We start from the raw sequence: 18,975 nt of genomic DNA on the forward strand, positions 1-18,975 counted from the left end.
CAGGGCACAGCCCCACTGTCTCTGGAGGCGGCAGGGGAAGACAGTGCAGATGGGTAGAGCCCATTCACCAGAGCCCCAAAGATGGTTAAGTGGTGAACTGGTCCAGGACACTTCCAGGGATTCTAGTCAGGAGCGGGAGGACAGAGCTGGAGGCAGTGTTGGAGAGAAGGCTGCAACGCAGTTTCAAGACCCACACAGCAGAGAGGTACACCTGCTGACACTGCTCAGGGCAGGACTTGGGCTGCTCAAGGTAACTGAGGCCAATCAGTGCCCTCATGGCCCTGAAACAGTAACATCTACACACAATGTGCTTTAGTACAACTTACATTCACTTTTGCTAGATGAAGTGCTGGTGATATGTGATGCATTACCAAAGACAGTACGGCTGTTTCTGGATTTTGGTCCATTTATTACCGTTGCTTCAGTTTTTTTGCAACTTGTGCTTCTTTTTGATAATGTGTAATAATCTGAACAATTATGAGGCTATTAATTAAAAGGAAAAGCAAGCCTGCTAACCATATAAATAAATAAGTGTTATATCCTTTGAACTCCAGAAAGAATGCAGGAGTAAGCCACAGGCCTTGTCCGATGAACCACAGAAAGAGAAGCAGCACGCCCCTACGCCAGGACATCTTAATACTAGGCATTACGAGGGGCAAAAGGCAGAGATACCAGACAAAGTACTGGGATGTGCATACTTTGTTAAAGGTCACAAAAATAGCGGTGTGTAGGAAACAACTGAAGGCAAGGTCTCTGTAGAATGCTATGGAAACAACCAAGAGCAAAAGCAGCTGGGGTAGGAAAGCTGCGAGCCCAAGGGCAAAACTCCATTTGCTCTCTGCAGTCAAGTACAACATGTAGAAATAGGGAGAGAAGTTATGACGGATATCCCTCCTAGTCAGGTGATAGAGGTAGGCGTGCTCCAAAAACTCCCAGCCATAGAGGCGATAAAATGCCACAGTCAAGGCAGCCAGCACTGATCCGGCAACTGTTCCAAAGAGTAGCACGTCGCGGTTCAGCATCTTTACAAAAAGGTGCCAGAGGCGCGCCATAAACGTGAACTTAGCCGTTCTGTCACCCCGCGCACGCAGCGCCCCTTCCCCGCGGCCCGGCCTGGTGCGCAGGCGGAGCGCTATGGGCAGCACGTAGGTCAGGGGATATATTTTCATGTGCACGGCCAGCCCGTAGCACACGGCGGCCTTGCCCACGCTGCCCGCCTCCACCCAATACAGGGTGGCGAGCACCAGCAGCGCCACCAGCGCCTCCGCGTTGCCCCGGCTGGACACGGCCATGGGCAGGGGGTTGAGGAGCCAGGCGGCGGCGCAGCACCCACAGGCGCGGCCGGCGGCGGCTCCCCGGCGCCGCAGGGCCCGGTAAGCGACGACAGCAGCCGCCAGGTCCCCGGCCACGAAGAGCAGCTTCCCGAAGGCCTCGGCGAGGAACACGTTGGGCGTCAGCAGCCAGGCCAGGAGCGGCGTGTAGCGGTAGGTGGCCCGCCGGTAGGGCGAGCGCCCCTCGGTCACCAGCCGCGCCGCGTCCGTGAACACCCGGTAGTCGACGTCGGTGTAGCGCACCCTCATGGTGCGGTCCTGGTGCAGCCCGTACAGCACCAGCGCCAGCCTCCCCAGCAGCCCCGCAAGCAGGGCCGCGCTCGCCCCCGCCATCCCTTCCGCACGGGGTGGGGGAATGCGGGAGCGGGGACACGCGGGGCTCGGGCGCTCTCGGCAGACGGGGCACAGGCGGCCGCGCTCGGCGGCTTCCGCCGGTGTGCGTGGGGAAGGGGCGGCCCCGCGCCTGCGCGCTGCGCGCCGGAGCGGTGCCGGGCGGGGCGGTGCGGCGGGGCGGCTCCGCGCTGTCCCCGGCCCGGCAGGAGAAGGAGAGGCGCCGGAGCCGGGCCAGGGGCGCTGTGGGGAGGGGCCCGTGGGGAACGATGGGCGGCAGTGCCTCTGCTGCGGGCTGGGAGCCTGGCAGGGCATGGGTGCCGGTGTCCGGAGGGAGCTGCGGGGCACCGCCACCCGCCCTGCCGCTGGCACCGCCGCTGCCCATTGCTCCCTCACCCTGCCGGGAGCTGTCGGGCTCCACGGGTGGAGAGGCGGCAGATGCAGTAGTAGTTAAGAAGGAAAAACAGCAAATGTTATTTACCTTCTGCAAGTGGCTGTGTTTTGCCTAGACGTGTGAGCTCTCTCTAGAGCACCTAGGTGAGATTCCTGCCGCAGCAGATTTCTCATTTAATTAGATCAGAAACAGTATCGTGAAAATCGGAGCTTAGAGAGAGTCACTTAAAACAAAGGAATTAATTCCGCTCTGTTTTGAGGGTCTATTATGTAGGTTTTTCAGATAGTTTTCCTGTCTGGATATTTGCCATCTCACATGTGAATTGGGGCTGATTTAAAAACAGGCATTTATTGCTTATTACTATTGCGGGTTTCATATTAGAAGGGATTTTCTTAGAGATGCTTTATTAGTCAAAAATATGAATTTGCTTGTTTAGTAGTTATTTGCAACCTCACTCTTTTTGCTGAGTGGTTTCATTTGGGAATATTTTGAGAGCTGCAGCGTTGATGGCTCACATCACTTACAGGAAATAATCTGCTTTTTCTCAGTTCTGGGGACGCTCATCAAAGAACTGGGAACAGATCTGTTAAGGCTATTGTTCTCTGTATAATAGTGCAGTAGTCTGAGATATCCAGTGGGAGAAGCATAGTAATTAACTAACCTGGAGAGTCACTTTTAGCTCTGTCAGACACTTGCATATTTTTTACTAAACTGGACATCTTCAATAGGAAATCTCAAGGGAATTCTCCATTAACTCACCATATGATAACATGAAGTCCTAAAACTGATTGTTAGAATGTTTCTGGGAAAGGGAATGAGGGTGGTTGGTGATCCTTGGTAAATAATTGCTTACTTACTACTGCTGTTCTACTTTAGAACAGGAAAGATTAGTAACATTTAATTTTTTCCCCTCTTTTATGTATCTTGTACTATAATGGTTGGGGTACTTTTAAAAATGCTTCCATCACCATATCCACTGTTGTGCCCAAGCTTTTATCTGGAAAAGCTAGGAGATTGATTCTGACTAAAATCACTGGGACTGAAATAACTTGGAAGTAGATATATGTAGATACTACTAATTTTTTGGTTTGGAAAAGTTTGCAAAGAACTGTTCTTGCTATCTGCCAATATTCTCCCAGGTTTGTTTGCTGTTTTGATGCCTTCATGGATGGAACATGTTTTATTATTTCAGACCCTTTGAGGTAGCTGTTCAGGGTCACATTGCAGTTTATTTGCTGAAGTGTCCAGGTTTAATGATATTGGTGGAATAATATGAGTTTAATAAATAAATTTAGGAATATGCTGGAGTCTCATGGTTTTCTTGTCTGTTTCTGACAATCTCTTTTCAGACAAATCTTTTATTCTTATCTGAAATTAACAGAAGTTGTTAAGCTGTCGGTAGTGACTGTTCATCAGGGTTCTAAAGAGGAAAAAAGTAGGTAATTTAATTCTAAAGGGTCATGAAGTAAATAAAACAGAAAATCTGCCTTAGCTACTGCATATCCCGTGACTGTATGACATTGCCTGAGCTGGAAGAAGAATTGATCTTCCTTATCAATAATTTAACATCTTCAGAATATGCTTGAAGCTCTTCAGAGAATTAAGATTTGGCTCAAAAGTGCATTTAGCTTCAGATTTGATACCAGCTTACTTAACCTGATTTGTCATGTACTGTAGACTTTAATGCAGGAAGGAGGGCAGTCTTATTAAAGTTATAAATCTGTTGTTCCTGTAAAAAGCTGCTTTTATTTATATCAGTCACCATGAGCCACTTTTAGAAAATGCTAGGAGATAAAAACTAATAGAACTGCTGAGACTGAAGCTGACTGATTCCAATGCACATGAAGGTACAAACAGCATGAAGAAAAATGTGGAGTCACCATAACATAAATAGGAATACATATATACATATATATTCACATGGGCATAAAGGTTTTATTTCACTACCTGCCAGGCATTTTGTCTACATGGTCTCAAAGATGGACCATCTTATAAACTGAGGTCGCTTCCAAATGTGCTTCTCTTGCATACTTGTGATGGGGGATTATAAACCTGGACTCAAATATTAACTTCTCGCTTCACTTTCTGTAATGGAGACTACTTGAGCAGCACCAGGACAGATATTCCATAAACTATCTCATACAAGCTGCCACTACTTAAGATTTACACGGCAGTGGTAGCATTAAAAGGACAATAAACTCGGGGCCTTGTTGTGCCAAGCATTCTAAAGCCTAATGGAATTTTTAACCATCTGAAAACCAAGGTCCAAGTGGAGGATGGCAGCTGGAGTGAAGGAGACAGTGCTGTGCTGGTTCCTGCTCAGCCAGGGGCAATCCTCACATTTGGTCAGGTACTTGCCTTTCTGGGATTTACTATCCACACTAAGGTGGAAAGTTACGTTTTGAGAAAGGTTTAAGCTAAGGCTACTGCCATCAACAAAGATGAATATATATGGCCGAAACCTAGATCCGATGGGTACAGTAGGGCTAAATATTGGAGGGACTAGCAGATTAAATCTGAGAACTTTGAGGAGAATAAAGAGGCTAGTGAAGGTTGACAATTAGAAGATGATTTTGTTGAAGTAACATAAGGGAGATGTTGTAACTGGTAGCAGTGCAAGGAAAAAGAACAGGTGCTGAGTTGTGGTAGTGAGAACCTTACTAAGATTCGGATGGCCTAGGGGGCTAGACAAGCTGGAATATCTGAAAAATTATGGAAGAAAGAGCAGCAAAAGGCTTTTTAGGAGGAAGGCAGTTAGAGGATGCTTCCATGTGCTGTATTTTAGGTCATTCTATAGAGACCTCAGGGTGAGGCATTTCTTATGCAAGTCTCCTCTCTTAAGCTAATTGTTAATGGTTAGCTATACTTTGTTGTTATGAGATAAAAGTTGATCATAAGGCTTGTATGCTTTTCTGTAAGTTGTCATACTGTATGTATGCAGTGACACAAGTCTATATGTATAAAAGGTGGTAGGAAAATTGAATATTTAAGGAAGCAAGGAAGATGCTGGGCAATAGCTGGTTTTAGGTCTTCAGATTCTGAATGGGGAGACTGCTGTGCTGTAATGTATTACAGTTCCCTTTTAACTCTTGGATTTTGAGTTCAGAATATTTCCTTGCATGAGAAGTACTCCTGCCTAATATATTTGTAAACTGACAGTAAGTTTTTGATAATATGATAAGTACAATCTGTTTCTCGCAGCACATGAAATTCTGTAGAAAAAGTGACTGACACTTTTCCTAGATATTTTGAGCTTGATAAAATTAATTTGCTTTGCAAATAGGATTGATGCCTTTCAAATATTTGTAGTGTGTTGAATTTTAGATATTATTAGCAAAAGAGAAATATAATTAAGATTATGTAAGGAAGTGTTCGCTTTTGCTTTAATACTGGAATGAGTAATACAAGAGGATTTGCAAAAATTAGCTGAAAAACATATTAGAACTCTTCACAGAAGCAAATCACCATTATATATAAAAAGCCACCACTCTCCTTTAAGCTTTTTCTGTTAATGTGTTTTCTTAAAACTGCCTGATAAATCTGTACCGTTATTCACACGTTGTGCTATAAATGTGGCTATTTGGAGAATGTGATTGGAGTTGTAAAGGAATTATATTTTTTCACCACATTGTGATTTTGCACAGTGTGCTTTCAAGTGGTGTTGGCAGAGTTCTGCTTGCAGTGGTTATGCTGATTTTATGTCAGTGTATTAGGTACAATTCCAGCCCTTCAGGGAAAATAAGTACTGGATAAAAATTAGTCTGTAGGGTAACCTGTTAAATTTACCATTAGAAATAAAAGAAAATATTATATCTGAGAAAACACATGTGATGGCAAGAATAAGTCCACTGAAGTATGATGCTGGCCTAGGGGGCAATTGCAAAAATAAGGCCTGTTTTGCTTTAAGGCCATGGTGAATCTAAGGTGTGATAGGTAAAAAGGAGTTGTCTGCATCTAGGATGGACAGTGCCCAGCTCTTACTGCCTGACTTGCAATACCAAAATAAAGCACTTTCCCCCTTTGTACACTGCTTCTATAGCTTTAACTAATGGTGCAGGCAGCCCAGTGGATTAGGACTCCAGAAGTGGGAGCATACAATCAAAGAGTGTGTTGAGTTTCCTTCACTTTTAAATTTTTTTTCCTATACACTTCTGCTAATAAAAGAATGCAGAGAGAGAATTGATGAACCCAGGCAAAAGAGAAACTGGAGCCAAATGACAAATTGTGGATTTGGGAGACTGAGGGTTCCTGGCACCAGACCACTGGTTTCTGACCACTGTGCAGAATGACACCTCCAGGGACAGCCCCAGACAGCTCCTGTGAAATGCTAAATCTAATTGATTTAAACATCACTTCTTGCCAACTTTTGAATGTGCAAGGGAAGCATTTTGTGCATTTTTAGTTTATAACTACCTAATTTTTTTCCAATTCTTTGGAAGGGGAAAAGAGACAAAACTTGAAATGTAACTTTGCTGTTCTCAGGCTGTGTTGTGTTTGCAGTTACTCACTGAGATAAGAACAAGTAACTGTAATTACAGATAAAGACTCAAGCTAAATCTTGCAGAGTTGGTTGATAGGAACACTAGATACTATTCTCATCACCTCTGTTTCTTATGATTTTGTGCGTCAAATGGATTTCCAAGGTGCTTTATTTGCAATAGATACAAATATGAGTTCCAAGTCTTAAGTGCAGATGGAGCAGTTATTTATAAACCTAAAATGTTTATAAATTTACGCAATAAAATCAATGATGAAGTTTCCTGCTTTTGACTTCATGGTCAAAACTGATCAGTTGATCAGAGAAGTTAATATCTTAATTTCTTTTATACTTCATGACCAAAAAATGGCTTATGAAGTGCTGCCTTTCCTTCTCACAATAAACATCTTACTGTTTCTTCTGACTGTAATCTTGATGACAGTTTTGCATGTACTTTGAATACCAGGAGCAAACATTGAAAATCATAAAGAAAGATCTCTTAACTTTCTTACTTCTTGATGTCATTTTGATTCCATCACAATGAAAAGAAAGGGAAGATGGTTGGATAGGGATATAGTTGAAAGTGGTTGCGGGGATCTGTGGGAGCACATGCTTCCCATAGGATGATTTTCACTTTCATTGGGGAAATCTCACATGCTTGGGCAAGAGATTGTTGTCCTACTACCTGCTTTATTTGTGCTGACAGAATGCCTTAGCTGTTCACACAGACTGAAGATTGAAGCAGTATAATATGAGAGATTTAGACCTGCAAGTGGTGTATTGGACAATAAATAAAAATAAAAGTAGATGCCTTTTGGATTATTATTTCTTTTACTTCTCAATAATATGGTTCAGTCTAACTATTTTTCCAGCAATGGCTGTGCAGCATTACAGAAGCAGCTGTTACAAAAGGCAGAGATCAACTGCTAGGGCTCACTGTGCTAGAAGGGCTACAGAGATGCTGTTTTTAAGGAGCTACAGCGTGTGTGTGTGTGTGTGTGTGTGTGTGTGTGTGTGTGTTTGTGTGTGTGTGTGTGTATAGAGACCCTGGGACCCCTCCTGTGGGAGTGGTGGAAGAGGGAATAACTTGCTGTTGTTTAGTTTCCTGTTCTTGACTGGGGATGTCTAGAAGGAGGAAAACCCCACCTGCACTGTCTCCCTTGGATGGAATGAAGGAACATCCTATAGGAGCAAGGAGCAGCTGTTGGGGAGCTCTAGTCTGTAGAGACATGAGTAGTCTTCTGGTCTGCCCAAAGATGATTTTGCCTTTTGCTTCCAAGTGTGTTTAAGATCTATGCACCTAAATACATGTCTGGATTTACAAAAACAAAACAAACAAACAAAAAACACCCCAAAGAGAAACAACAACCAAAACCAAAAACCACATTAGCTTTTCTCACAAGAGTGCTCTGAATAATGGTTGGTACTGCTAGCAGGTATACGGTGTGTGTGGAAAAATGAGAATGAAGATTATCTGGGTTTCGGCATCCTCCAAAAGTTTTGAAAAAAACAGTTCTTCCCTGTTATATTAAGCTTCAAATACTCCCTCTGGAAAGGAAAGGAAACATTCTTTTAGCTGGCTTTGGTGCTTTTTGCCTTAACCAATAAAGGGCTTCCCTGTCTTCTCTCATGAATTATTTACAACTGGTTGAATAACTGTTTAAATATCTTTTGAACTCTTACTATTGTTAAACTTATCCCCTTCACTATTTTCTAGAGGATGTCATGGTCTTCTAAATATTTTTTGTGAAAGAATCCTCAGTTTTTCTAAAACCTATTAAGGGCATTTATGAGAAAATGAGGATCTATCTTTTTAATGCCATTGCCTTCCTCTTTTTGATAGCTTGTCAGAGAGATCATCTGGAAAATTGTCCCTGAGTAATAATTCTACCTTATTCCTTTTGCGGTATCCTGTTGTATTCTGCGTAGTGGTTAAGATGCCATTGTACTTTGTACTGCAGAATCATAACCTAAAGAGAGATGTCCTAGAGACTCAGCTGTACAGGATGTATCCTTCACTAGCTAGGTGGAAATTCACCTTTTGTCTTCTCAGTACCTCGGATTTTTATCTCCTAAATATTTAGCTGCTCTTCATTCAATCTCTGGCAGTTACTTGGCCAGATCAGTTGCTTATGCACCGTCTGTCTGAGCTCTGCCTCTTGCTGTGTTAATGATTGCAGGTGCTGGTGCTTCTGCAGAGTATAATTACCTCATAGCAAAGTTCATCCTGTCTTTGGTGCTGTCTTTGGCAGTCACAGTTCTGTCCCTTCTTCTTTTAGTATCGAATGGTACTGTCCGCTAAGCTTATGTATGTGTGTCTCTTAACTCAGACTTCAGAGCTTATTCATTCTCTGCTGATTCAAAGTGACAGCTGTGCCATCAATCTGTTTGTCAGTTTTTCCCCCATTTGGTATGTTGGAGATGCTCTGCTTCACACACGGGCTCAGGAATGCTGTCTGGCCCTTTGTGCTCTACAGGTCTGCTGCACCTGAATCAGAAGTTGGAGTCAGACTTCATTGGTGTAAGCACTTGTGGTTTCAGTGGCAGAACTCCTATTATAGGAAGGAAAACCCAAGGAAGATGACTCAGGCAAGCCACGTTTGCAGACTTGGGACAATTCATACATAGTGTTCTGTGTCTGCAGTGCAACTGGCAACAGACATGTCACTTGTTTCAGTATTGCTTGTCTTTCTTCATTCTGGTTGCTGTTGAATTTCAATATTTGTCCTTGCTGACTGCCACATTGCTGAGTTTGACAGGTTGTTGCCAGAATTTCAGTCTGCTGACATAAACTTTGCATATATTCAAGTAGAGATTCAACCAGTGGTTATCCTGTGTCAGAATAGATTCTGCTTTGATTGTGTATAGTAGAAGATTAGGAGAGAGTGCATTTTGAGAGAAAGAGGACAGCTATATCTCATATTTATTTGGTGAACCTTTCAAAGAGTTGATTGTGCCAAAAAATACAGTATGAAAATATAAGATGTATGTTGGGTTGAATACCGATGCAATGAAAAGTAACCATAGTTTTTCCTTATTTTGATTACTGGGTATTGGTACAAATTGTAAGGTAATTGTTTCTATAAAAAGAAAAGATTAGTCAGAACTTGATACTTATCAAGAAGTCATGCTACATAAGGGTGATAGAAATTGTCAGAGTTCCTTGAACAGCCAAGACTGGACTCATGCAAAATTAACATTATGTTGAACTATATGTCATGCTTCTACAGAATGCATAAATTACTTGCAACGAATCTTACTATTCAAGTGCTGTCTGGGGTAACTGTGTTATTTCTGAAAATTAGATGAAAAGATACATTTTCTACTCCCAGTAAAAATCCTGCTATAGTAATTTTTAGCTAGGATAATCCAGAGACAGTTGAAAAGTGAAATTTCTGCATCAGTGAACCTGTGGACTTCTTCAGAAAGACTGCTCTGTCTTTTAATTCTTGTTAAAATAATTTGAAATTTTAAAAGATGGAATGGTTCTTTGTACAAAATGATTAGGAAAGTAATTTTTTTGTTTTGTTCTGTATTGTTTTGATTGAGTTGATGTATAGAGACAATTTTCCTTTCTGAGAGCCAAGCTATTTATAGAATTGCATAGGAAAAAAATGAGCAGATCTTGCCCAAGGGGATATTGCTACACTCCTCCCTTAGTGCCATCAACACCATAAAGATTCATTTATTCAGTGTCCCTTTTGATTTTCCTCTGAATTTCAGAGTTCAGACTTCAATGAAGTAAGAGTATCTCAAGCAGAAAGAGATATCATATTGAGTTTCCCATTTTCTTTGATGTCCAATTGCAAAACTTGGTGTATATTTTCCATTTGAAATAAATGGACATATCTACCTCATTCCTTGGAGAATTCTTAAAAACTAAAAAAGTTCATAATGGGAATTTATCTTTAAGCCTAAGTCTAAAATGTTGCATGCGTTTTTCTTTGCACCACACAGACTTGTCATGGTTGTGGCTTTTCATGTGACCATAGGAGCATCACACATTTTTCTTTGAATGGATTTAGAAAGAAAGCAAAGAAAGTTTTCACATACACTGGGGAAAGTTCTAATAGCTAATTCTAACCTAGGTGGTTTGTTTTAATTTTAGGCAAATATTTAACACATTCTCTGTACTGTTTCTCCAACCCTAACAACTTAAAAATGAACTCTGATGAAACAAATGGTATAAAACATTTTTATTACCAGAGTAATTGACACTTTTATTTTGTGGATCTTTAGGGTCTCTTGCCATGACTCTCCAATTTTGGAGATCTATTTTAAAAATACAAGAAATTTTCTGTCCCTCTATTTGGAGAGGGCATAAAACAAAGGAAGTTTTTGTGGATATTCTTCAAACTAGGAAACATCTAATTGTGTTGTAATCTTTGCCACATTTTCTGTGGGTTGAACAAAACCCTATCACCAAAACTTTGACTTCTGTGGAGATATTTGAAAAACTTCAGATACTGCCATCAGTCTGGGAGTTGTGAAACCAGTGGGTAAACAGATACCTAAAATACTTTCAGCACTCTTCTGCTCTTCTTAGAACACTTATAGTTGACATGGTAGGGATGGTGTAATCACAGAAGCATTTAGTTTGGAAAAGACACTGAAGGTCAGATCTAACTGTGATGGTACAGGTTCATTTCCTTCCTGCCTTTTGTAGACCTGGGATATCTGCTTTTGCTGTAGATACCACTATTCTTATAAGAGAGGTGGATAAGAACTATAACTACTAAGAAGAGCTTCCTGCAGGTGGTGGTGCTGGTGAAGTCAAGTATTTTCCAAGTGTATGTTTCATGCTAGGTACCAAGAGGATCAGACACCATATGGATTTTTCAGGTTATTTAAGAAAAACCATCACATTATGTATGGAAATTGGAACATGCTTTTGGTAGCATCTGTAATAGCCTCAGGAAAAGATCTGTATGTGTCTTCTCACTTGGTCTTCAAGATGCTGCTTTTGGGGTTACTAAAAAGCAGTGGAGAAGGTGACAGAATAAGCCATTTCCTATAAAATGGGCAAATAAGTTCAGAACAGAAACATATACTGTTTCTTGAAATAAATAAATAAAAACTAAGCTAAATATGAATTAAGCCAAATATGAGATATTCATGTGATAGATTTGCTCCCTGTAGCATTCTTGTCCACTTTGGGGTTTTTTGGATATGAAGAAGTTTACTGGCAGGTTAGGGGTGGCAAGTGATGTCTGGCTTTGATTGCAGCATAATCCTTGTAGAGGTTGCAGCAAATGGGCCTGCATGCTTGGACAAATCATAAAGCAGAAGTGCACAGTCAGTACATTCGTGTGAGGTGTTTACTTTGGGGTAATATTTACTTATACAGTGGATCATGCTCCTATTGTATGATGAAAGTACAGCCAATAATGCTGCTCTGAAGAGTTGCTTGTTTTCTGAAGGTAAATATATTGTTGTACATGAGGGAAGGAGAAAAAAGGTTTAATATCTAGGAAATACATATGTGCAACAGTTCAAGTCTTTTGATTATCAATCTTCCCAGTGAGTTCTGATTGCATTGATTTTTTTTTAATCTACTCCAGGTACATCATAATTTATCTTTTATGACATATCGGGATATGTGGTGATGTTGCTGTAATTCTATGGCAATCCAATGAAAAATTATGACAAGAATTACTCATTTTTTCCTCTTTTTTTTTTTTTTTTGCTTAAATACAGAGGCATGTAAAATTGAAGGTAATAAAATTAAACTTGGCAGACTGTTGCTAGTTTGAATTATTTCAAAGAAAATGACTGGGAAGAAGATGAAAAAAACAGCAAAATTAGAAGTATTTTTTCCCTCAAGTTCTCATTAAAAGATTTTGGCTTGGCATTAACTATTCCATGTGACAGTCAGTTTGATTTGAATGTTACTGAAGACTGTCTCCAGCTTCTGTTCCCCAAGGGTCTAGATGAATCTTTCCGGAGGTGTACTGAATTAAAGATTAATAGCAATAGAGAAGGGAATATGGAAGGGTTAACTCTAAGGCATTATCGGCTTCACTTACTACCTTTTAGAGATTAATTTGTAATGAAGATTTTTATGAAGTATTGAATTTCATGAACTACTTAAGTCTGTTCCCACATAAACTTAAGCCTTCATTCTTTCAATCTACATTTAAAAGTTTAAATATGTATAAGTGAAGAAACACTAAATCCAGACTTTGTTTCATTATCACAAAATACTACTCACCTCAGTAATTCTCCTATTATTTTCTTTGAATGAGATAATGCAGTATATCAAGTTTTTGTGTATGTGCATGCTCTGTAGTGGTATCCAAGTCAAAAGTGCAGAATTGTACTAGTTGACCTTAGGAGGATTTAAGAACTGAGTATTCAGTATTTATTCAGTATTTCAGTACTGACTTTCAGTATGTTTTTTGCTTTAGGAAGGTGTTAGACACTCTTTTGTGGTATAGAACTGAATGGAAGTAACCTAGGGTTATGTTAGAGCCTTTGCTGTCTGGAAGTTCAATGTCTAGCCTATGCTAGCTCTCTACCTTTCTGCAATGATTAATGGAAAGAAGTAGATAATCCAGAAAGGTGGAGCAGGTGAGTCCACTAAAGTGATTTACAGAGAAAGGTAGACAAGAAAAATCCTTTGTTTCTTTGTGTCTTTCATATATTCTTACAGTAAACATTAGGTGTGCAAATTGAGATAAGGCAATAAGCTAAATTTAGTCCTTTTTAATTAGTTAAAATGAAGGTTTAAAAAGGGGAAAAATAGATCTTAACACAATATTACATTCTGTTTCATTTTTTGCTGACTGAAGGGCCTGCCTGTATTTAAAGGTTGTACTTAAGGAGGAAAAAGTGTTGGTTTGTGTAGTAATAAAGTTTATGCTATTCTAGTTCAGATGGCCAATGCACACGTAAAACCCCATACTTTTTCCCCCATAGTCTCAATCAATTTTTTTTCCATGTGGCCAATTCTGAATGTATATATAGAAGAGATATAAAGGAACTCTAACCAGTAAATCATTTGTTATTAGTTCACAGCAATGTCTATCTAATATATATTGTCCATATAAGTAGCTATAAGACTTTTGTGAGTCTTAAATTTTTGCTTCAATTATATATGTTATATAATAAAGTAGCTCTTCCTGTTCAAAGAGGGAAGATAGCCTTTAGACTTTGCCTTTTGTTTTGAGGAAGAAAGTATTTATTCTTCAGATAAATGTTTCTGTTTATTTTCTTCGATTACATTTTTTTTCACCTCCTGTCCTCTTCAGCTTGTGAGCTGAGAGCTTGCTAGGAAATGTGAGATACTATCTTCCACCAAAATACCCTAGAAGAGCAGTGGGAATCTGCAACAGGCTGATGAGTTCGTGTCGTCCTCTAGTAACAAGTCGCTTCTAAACCCAGGAAGACTAAGCATGTAAAAATCACCCCTCAGTCTTCCTTGTTCTTAGACTTTTCATAATTTGTCCATATGCCTAAATTGATTGTACAGCTGAGAAAGGTACCTTTGTGGACAAGTGACTCCAGGATTACTCAGCAATGTAAAACAGTATCTGTCCTCCTTCAGATTCCTGTACAATCTGTCCCTGCCTACGCACCAGCTCTTATTTCTAGCTTCTTTCTCTGTTCCAGTATCTACTGCCTCGTATTCTCAGTTCATGTCCTTTTGTTAAACCAGTACTGCTTTTTCCTTGAGTTTTTGAGGTGGCCTTTCCAGGAGCAAAATTCTTCTTTGCTCATCATCCAAATCTATTCCTCTCCATTTCTTGTGGAACCTTCATATGAAATACATAGCTTACTTCTCCCTAAAGAGTAGTGGTTGACAACATAAGATCTCTAACCTCCAGCTTGGCTGATAACAGTCCAAAACAGCAAGGATAAGGAAATGCCCAATCACTGCAGCCTTCACCATGTTCTTGAAGTCTTCAGGAAAATCCAGGCTAGGGCAAACACCTTTTGTGGGAATAAATTTAGCCTAACAGTTTTTGGTAGATTTCTAAGCACATTTTTTTCAACACTTTAAAGAGAAGTGCTCGACAGCTTTAATAGATGACTTGCTGATATGGCCAGCCTTTGGTATGCTTGCTTATTCATTCCCTTACCATTGCGTGTTTTAGTCTGGCAAGTGAATCTGGTCAGCAGAATTACATCATGCTGTGTAAGTCAGGTGCTTTGCTCATACATTAAATTTATCCAAAACACAACTGAGCCTTGGTTAATGGAAATGAGAAATTATAGTCTGAAACAAGTAATTCTTACAGCAAGAACAACGAAGAACTATTTTTAGAAGATGTTGAGCATGTACATTTCTAGAGAGCCAAGGACTGCTCAACATGACAGCACTTGTCATAAAATTGGTAGGAGGGATACCTGCTTAAATTTGGAAATGAGAAAGAGTATCTTTATTAAACTGAAAAGGTTATTTTAAGGGTGTAGCTCTTGCCTGTATGATTTTTTCAGTATTAGATGTGTTATTTTCACAAACTGTTCTAGTTCAGCTTCTTTCTCCCTCTCTCCCCTCCCATCTTTTTTTTTTTTTTTTGAAGGAGTGGGAAGGAGTCACATATCTTTAGTGCATCTTTAAAGGGATAGTCTGAAAATAATTCTGTATGATACTTACAGTAACTGTGATGAATGAAGAAGCTGTTATCTTAAACCTTGTTACTTTTGCACTGCACTATCACAAATCTGATCTCACTCTCAGGAAAATTTGAGAGCTCAGTCTTTAAAAAGACCTTGATTACAGCTCCACCAGCCAATTGTTTGACAGTCCGCATGATGCAATAGTATTTCTTCTTGTGTGCTAACTGAAATATGGATGGGTGAGGGAGAAATAATCGGTTTGGGCCTTAAAACTGTCTCTGTTAGGAAACTTAGCAGGGCTAGGGATTGTGTTTCAGCACTGCCCTGTATATTCAGTGAATTTCCTGGTGTGATTTTCACCTGAGGCAGTTGCTTTTTTTTTTGTTTCTGACAATACCTTGTGATGGATATCATGGACTAGCAACCATTTGCAATGAGGAAAAAATCCCCCTTGTTTTGAGGGAGTACAGATTAGCCACATGGATGAAAACTGTTGTGCCACGCTTCCCAAAAGTAAGTGAATGGAGAGTAGCCTCTTTCATTTCCCATAGAATTGAAGTTCTGTGGCCCAGTGAGACAAGGACTTGGTGATAGAACTGAGGTCTTAAAGGGTGCAATTATGAAAAGAATTGGAGTTATTTTTAGTAATTTAAGTGGTAGGAGAAACAGAAGTATCTTGGAGGAGATGGCTGTTGAGTCTGTAGCAGTATGCAAATGTTGAAGGTAACAAATGTGACTAAAGTTTGAGTTCTCCAAGAATAATGTCTGTATTTTTAAAAAGAATTCTGAAATTTTTATTTCATTTTATAAATAAAAGCTAAACCATCTGCAAATAGAGAATGGAGTGTTGTCTCTAGGTTTTGAACCCAGAAACCTGAGCAAATTTAGGAAATTTTGCCTGAAGTTGCTGAAACAACTTGAAAAGCAGTTGTATGTATAAAATCACCTTCACTTACCACTGATATTCAAGTACTGCTCATTGTTAAGAAGTAACAGAAAATAACTGATTCCTTTGCCTTCTAGTTTTCCCCACAAAGTAGACTAATTATCTGCACTTGAATTTAGTCAGAGCATCAGGATCTACCTTTGATTCTTACTTAAATCCAAAATTAAATTATGAAGGTATTTGCTAGATTAAAATACCAAGCATCTTTTCCCTAACCACTCTCCTTTACTGAAATTGTGCTCACAAATTCTATGATAGGGTTTGTATTGAATACTGATTTTTGAAAAGCTAATAGCATTTTCCTGTAGAAACAGTATTTTCCTAAAAGCCTACGGAAAATCCAGGTCTGCATAATTTGTGGAATGTAAGAAAGTCCTTGCCTTACATGCTGCATGTCTCAAAATACAAAGTAAATGCAATTTTTTATTTCCCAAATAATGCATCTTCTGCTTGAAATTGCACAGGTTTCCCTGTATTTTGGTCTTTTACAAGCCATTCTTTTAGTCTCTTTCCCTCAAGCAAAACATACTGCTATGATCCTAGGAATACCACATCTAGATTTTTTAAAAGATTAATTTCTTCAGGGACAAATGCCTGTCTGCATGATAAAAATGTTTTTTCTTTCTCTTACTGTGTTCCCACCTCCCTCTTTGACAATAAAATCCTGTTTTATGTCCTTTTATTCTGTTTTTCATCTAACTGTACTTGACCTACAATGGGCCAGAAAGGTTTTGTACTATTGTCTCTTTCCTTTAAATTCATAGCCCTAATTTTGTCTCTCATTGTTCATCTGCTTGCTTCATACCTGCAAATTTTTCAGTTTTAATTGTGCTCCCTGTCCCCGAGTCACTGTCTTAGTGCTGTTTGTCAAGTAACACATTACAAATGACTTGCTTCCATTTGTGACCTGGTGTAATTGCTCTTTCCTCTCCCACACTTATTTCTGTTGTGTTATGTGTCAGAAACAAGCTCAGTGTCTCCTTAGGATGCTGCTGGAATGAGGTTTCAAAGAAGCCTTCTCAGGTGGGATTCCAGAAGGTTTGGAGACCAAAGCCACTTTCCTTACTGTACCTCAGGGAGCTGTGGTTTCTCAGGAAATTGCCATGAAATGGGATTTTGAAAGCTGTGGAATTACTAAGCCTGTCCTCACCTCTGGGGTCTTGCTGTTCAAATTGGGAAGTTGTGGTTGTCCTGAGAAACACTTCTGGATTTTTCTGCACTTTGGGAAGGTGTGCCTTGCTTGGAGCCCTGTGCTGATACTCTCAGTGCTCCTGAGCTCTTGCGTGCCTTGGTAGCCTGAAAAGTCAGTATACCAATACAGAAGATATTAAAAACCCAAAAAGTTCAGGACTGAGAGAAAGAAAACTGGACAGAGGAAGGAAAGGGGATGGTTGCTGTCTCTGCAGCAGTCACTCAATCTCAGCACTGTAGCTGTAGGGTGAAATTCAGACCCCAGTAAGCAAGCTGGACTTTGAGTTCCCTACATAGGAAATGAGTTTTTCAGGTCAGTTAGCACTTCCTTTGTGAAGTCAGTGTGTTTTTGAGAGGGAAACAACACAGGAAAGGAAGAAGGTAGTTTCTCAGCAACCCATAACTGACTTATGCTGCCAGCAGCATAACTAGGAGTTAGAGCCCTCCAATGGTCTGTAATGGATATATTGCTCTGATAATCATACTTTCGATCTCTTCCCCATTTCTTTGACAAATAAATTGGGAGGATTCTACAGTTTATATGGTTGTCCTGGATATAACTTAATTTGAAGTTAGAAAGTGAAGTTCTTTGTTTAGAACAAGAGACAGCCAAACAAGACCCTGAACCCAAATCTTTGTATTACATCCCAGTGCTGTAGGTAGTAAGAACTATGTAGATTGGTACCTAAAGGTGGATGCGGTGAATGTTTGCTTACAAAGTGAATGGTGAAAATTCTTGATTTTTTTTCCAAGCCCACTGATTTAATTTTCAGAGGCAGTTAAAACTGTTAATAATTACAAATCACAAAGTGTTTGGTGACCTGAGCTACATTAATCTGCATGAGTAATATAAATATGTTTCTTTTAATTCAACACATTTTAAAAAAGTTAAAGATCTGAAAAAAAATTAATCATACATTGTGTCCCACTTTTGATGCCCTAGAACACTCCCTTTTCCATTCCCTTTTTTGCTGCTTCGCATGTTTAATTGTAATGTTCTAGATACTGTTCCAAGAAAATCTTCAGAAATATTTTGTCAGTGTTCAGTGGAGCCAGTTGAACTTTACCATTTGGACAGGTTTCTTTGTTGTTAGGGATGCTTTATTTGGCTCAGACATCAGTGTTGCATTTGTTTAAATGATTATTTATTTTTAAAGGAAGAAATACCACCCTTTAAATGACCTATTGGAACTTTTGAAAGTCAAACCTGATTTCTTTCCTCTTAATCATGGTGCTTTTTTTTCCTAGACAAGAATTCTGCTAGGCTGCTATAAACAGATTTTAGAGCTACTTGGCTTCCACTGTGAGAATAATAATGTCTTTTTTGGCAAGAGAACTGGGCAAAGAAGGATCTTGGAATACTGCAGAAAACTTAGTATGTTGAAATAGCAAAACTCCTCACCTCCTTGTGCCAATGCATGAAGCTATGAATATTTGGTATCAGTGAAAACTGTGACAGCATTTTCACTTTTAGGAAGGAGGACAATAGTGGTTTCAGAAGGAAGGAAGTGCCTATGAGGTGGGGATGCCTCTGTTACAGTCAGTAGCAAAAGCTGAATAAAGCATCTCATTTCTCTGGAGTTGTAGGACTTACTCTTAGAGGACTTTTGTCCTAGAATGAAAACTGCAGTGTAAGTTTGGCTGCTTAGACATGCAGTCATTGCCTCAAAGCACTCTTCTATCTGCATTCACAGACTGCCTTACTGTAGAGCAGTGGTTCCTTGCTTTTCTGCAGACTGCAGGA

At 39.9% G+C, this 18,975-nt stretch overlaps 2 protein-coding genes across 3 annotated transcripts in view; one reads left to right on the forward strand and one right to left on the reverse strand.

Moving 5' to 3' along the window:
• Window positions 1-300: 300 nt before the first annotated feature.
• On the reverse strand, window positions 301-1,720 carry PIGM (phosphatidylinositol glycan anchor biosynthesis class M). The gene has a single exon (XM_068184959.1). The coding sequence runs from the start codon at window positions 1,662-1,664 to the stop codon at window positions 411-413; it is 1,254 nt and encodes a 417-aa protein (XP_068041060.1). The 5' UTR covers window positions 1,665-1,720; the 3' UTR covers window positions 301-410.
• RGS7 (regulator of G protein signaling 7) overlaps window positions 1,360-18,975 on the forward strand; it is a 259,983-nt gene continuing 242,367 nt past the window's right edge. The window contains exon 1 of one of the 2 annotated variants that reach the window (XM_068184951.1): window positions 1,360-1,484. The gene's annotated coding sequence lies outside the window, so the exon portion shown is untranslated. The remainder of the gene's footprint in view (window positions 1,485-18,975) is intronic. The other variant, XM_068184947.1, reaches the window with a different exon arrangement.

The sequence above is a fragment of the Anomalospiza imberbis genome, chromosome 3 (assembly GCF_031753505.1).
Source record: "Anomalospiza imberbis isolate Cuckoo-Finch-1a 21T00152 chromosome 3, ASM3175350v1, whole genome shotgun sequence".
In the NCBI taxonomy this organism is placed as follows: Eukaryota; Metazoa; Chordata; class Aves; order Passeriformes; family Viduidae; genus Anomalospiza; species Anomalospiza imberbis.

Coding starts and splice junctions, on each gene's coding strand:
- PIGM (XM_068184959.1), bottom strand. CDS start 1,664: ATGGCGGGGGCGAGCGCGGCCCTGCTTGCGGGGCTGCTGGGGAGGCTG.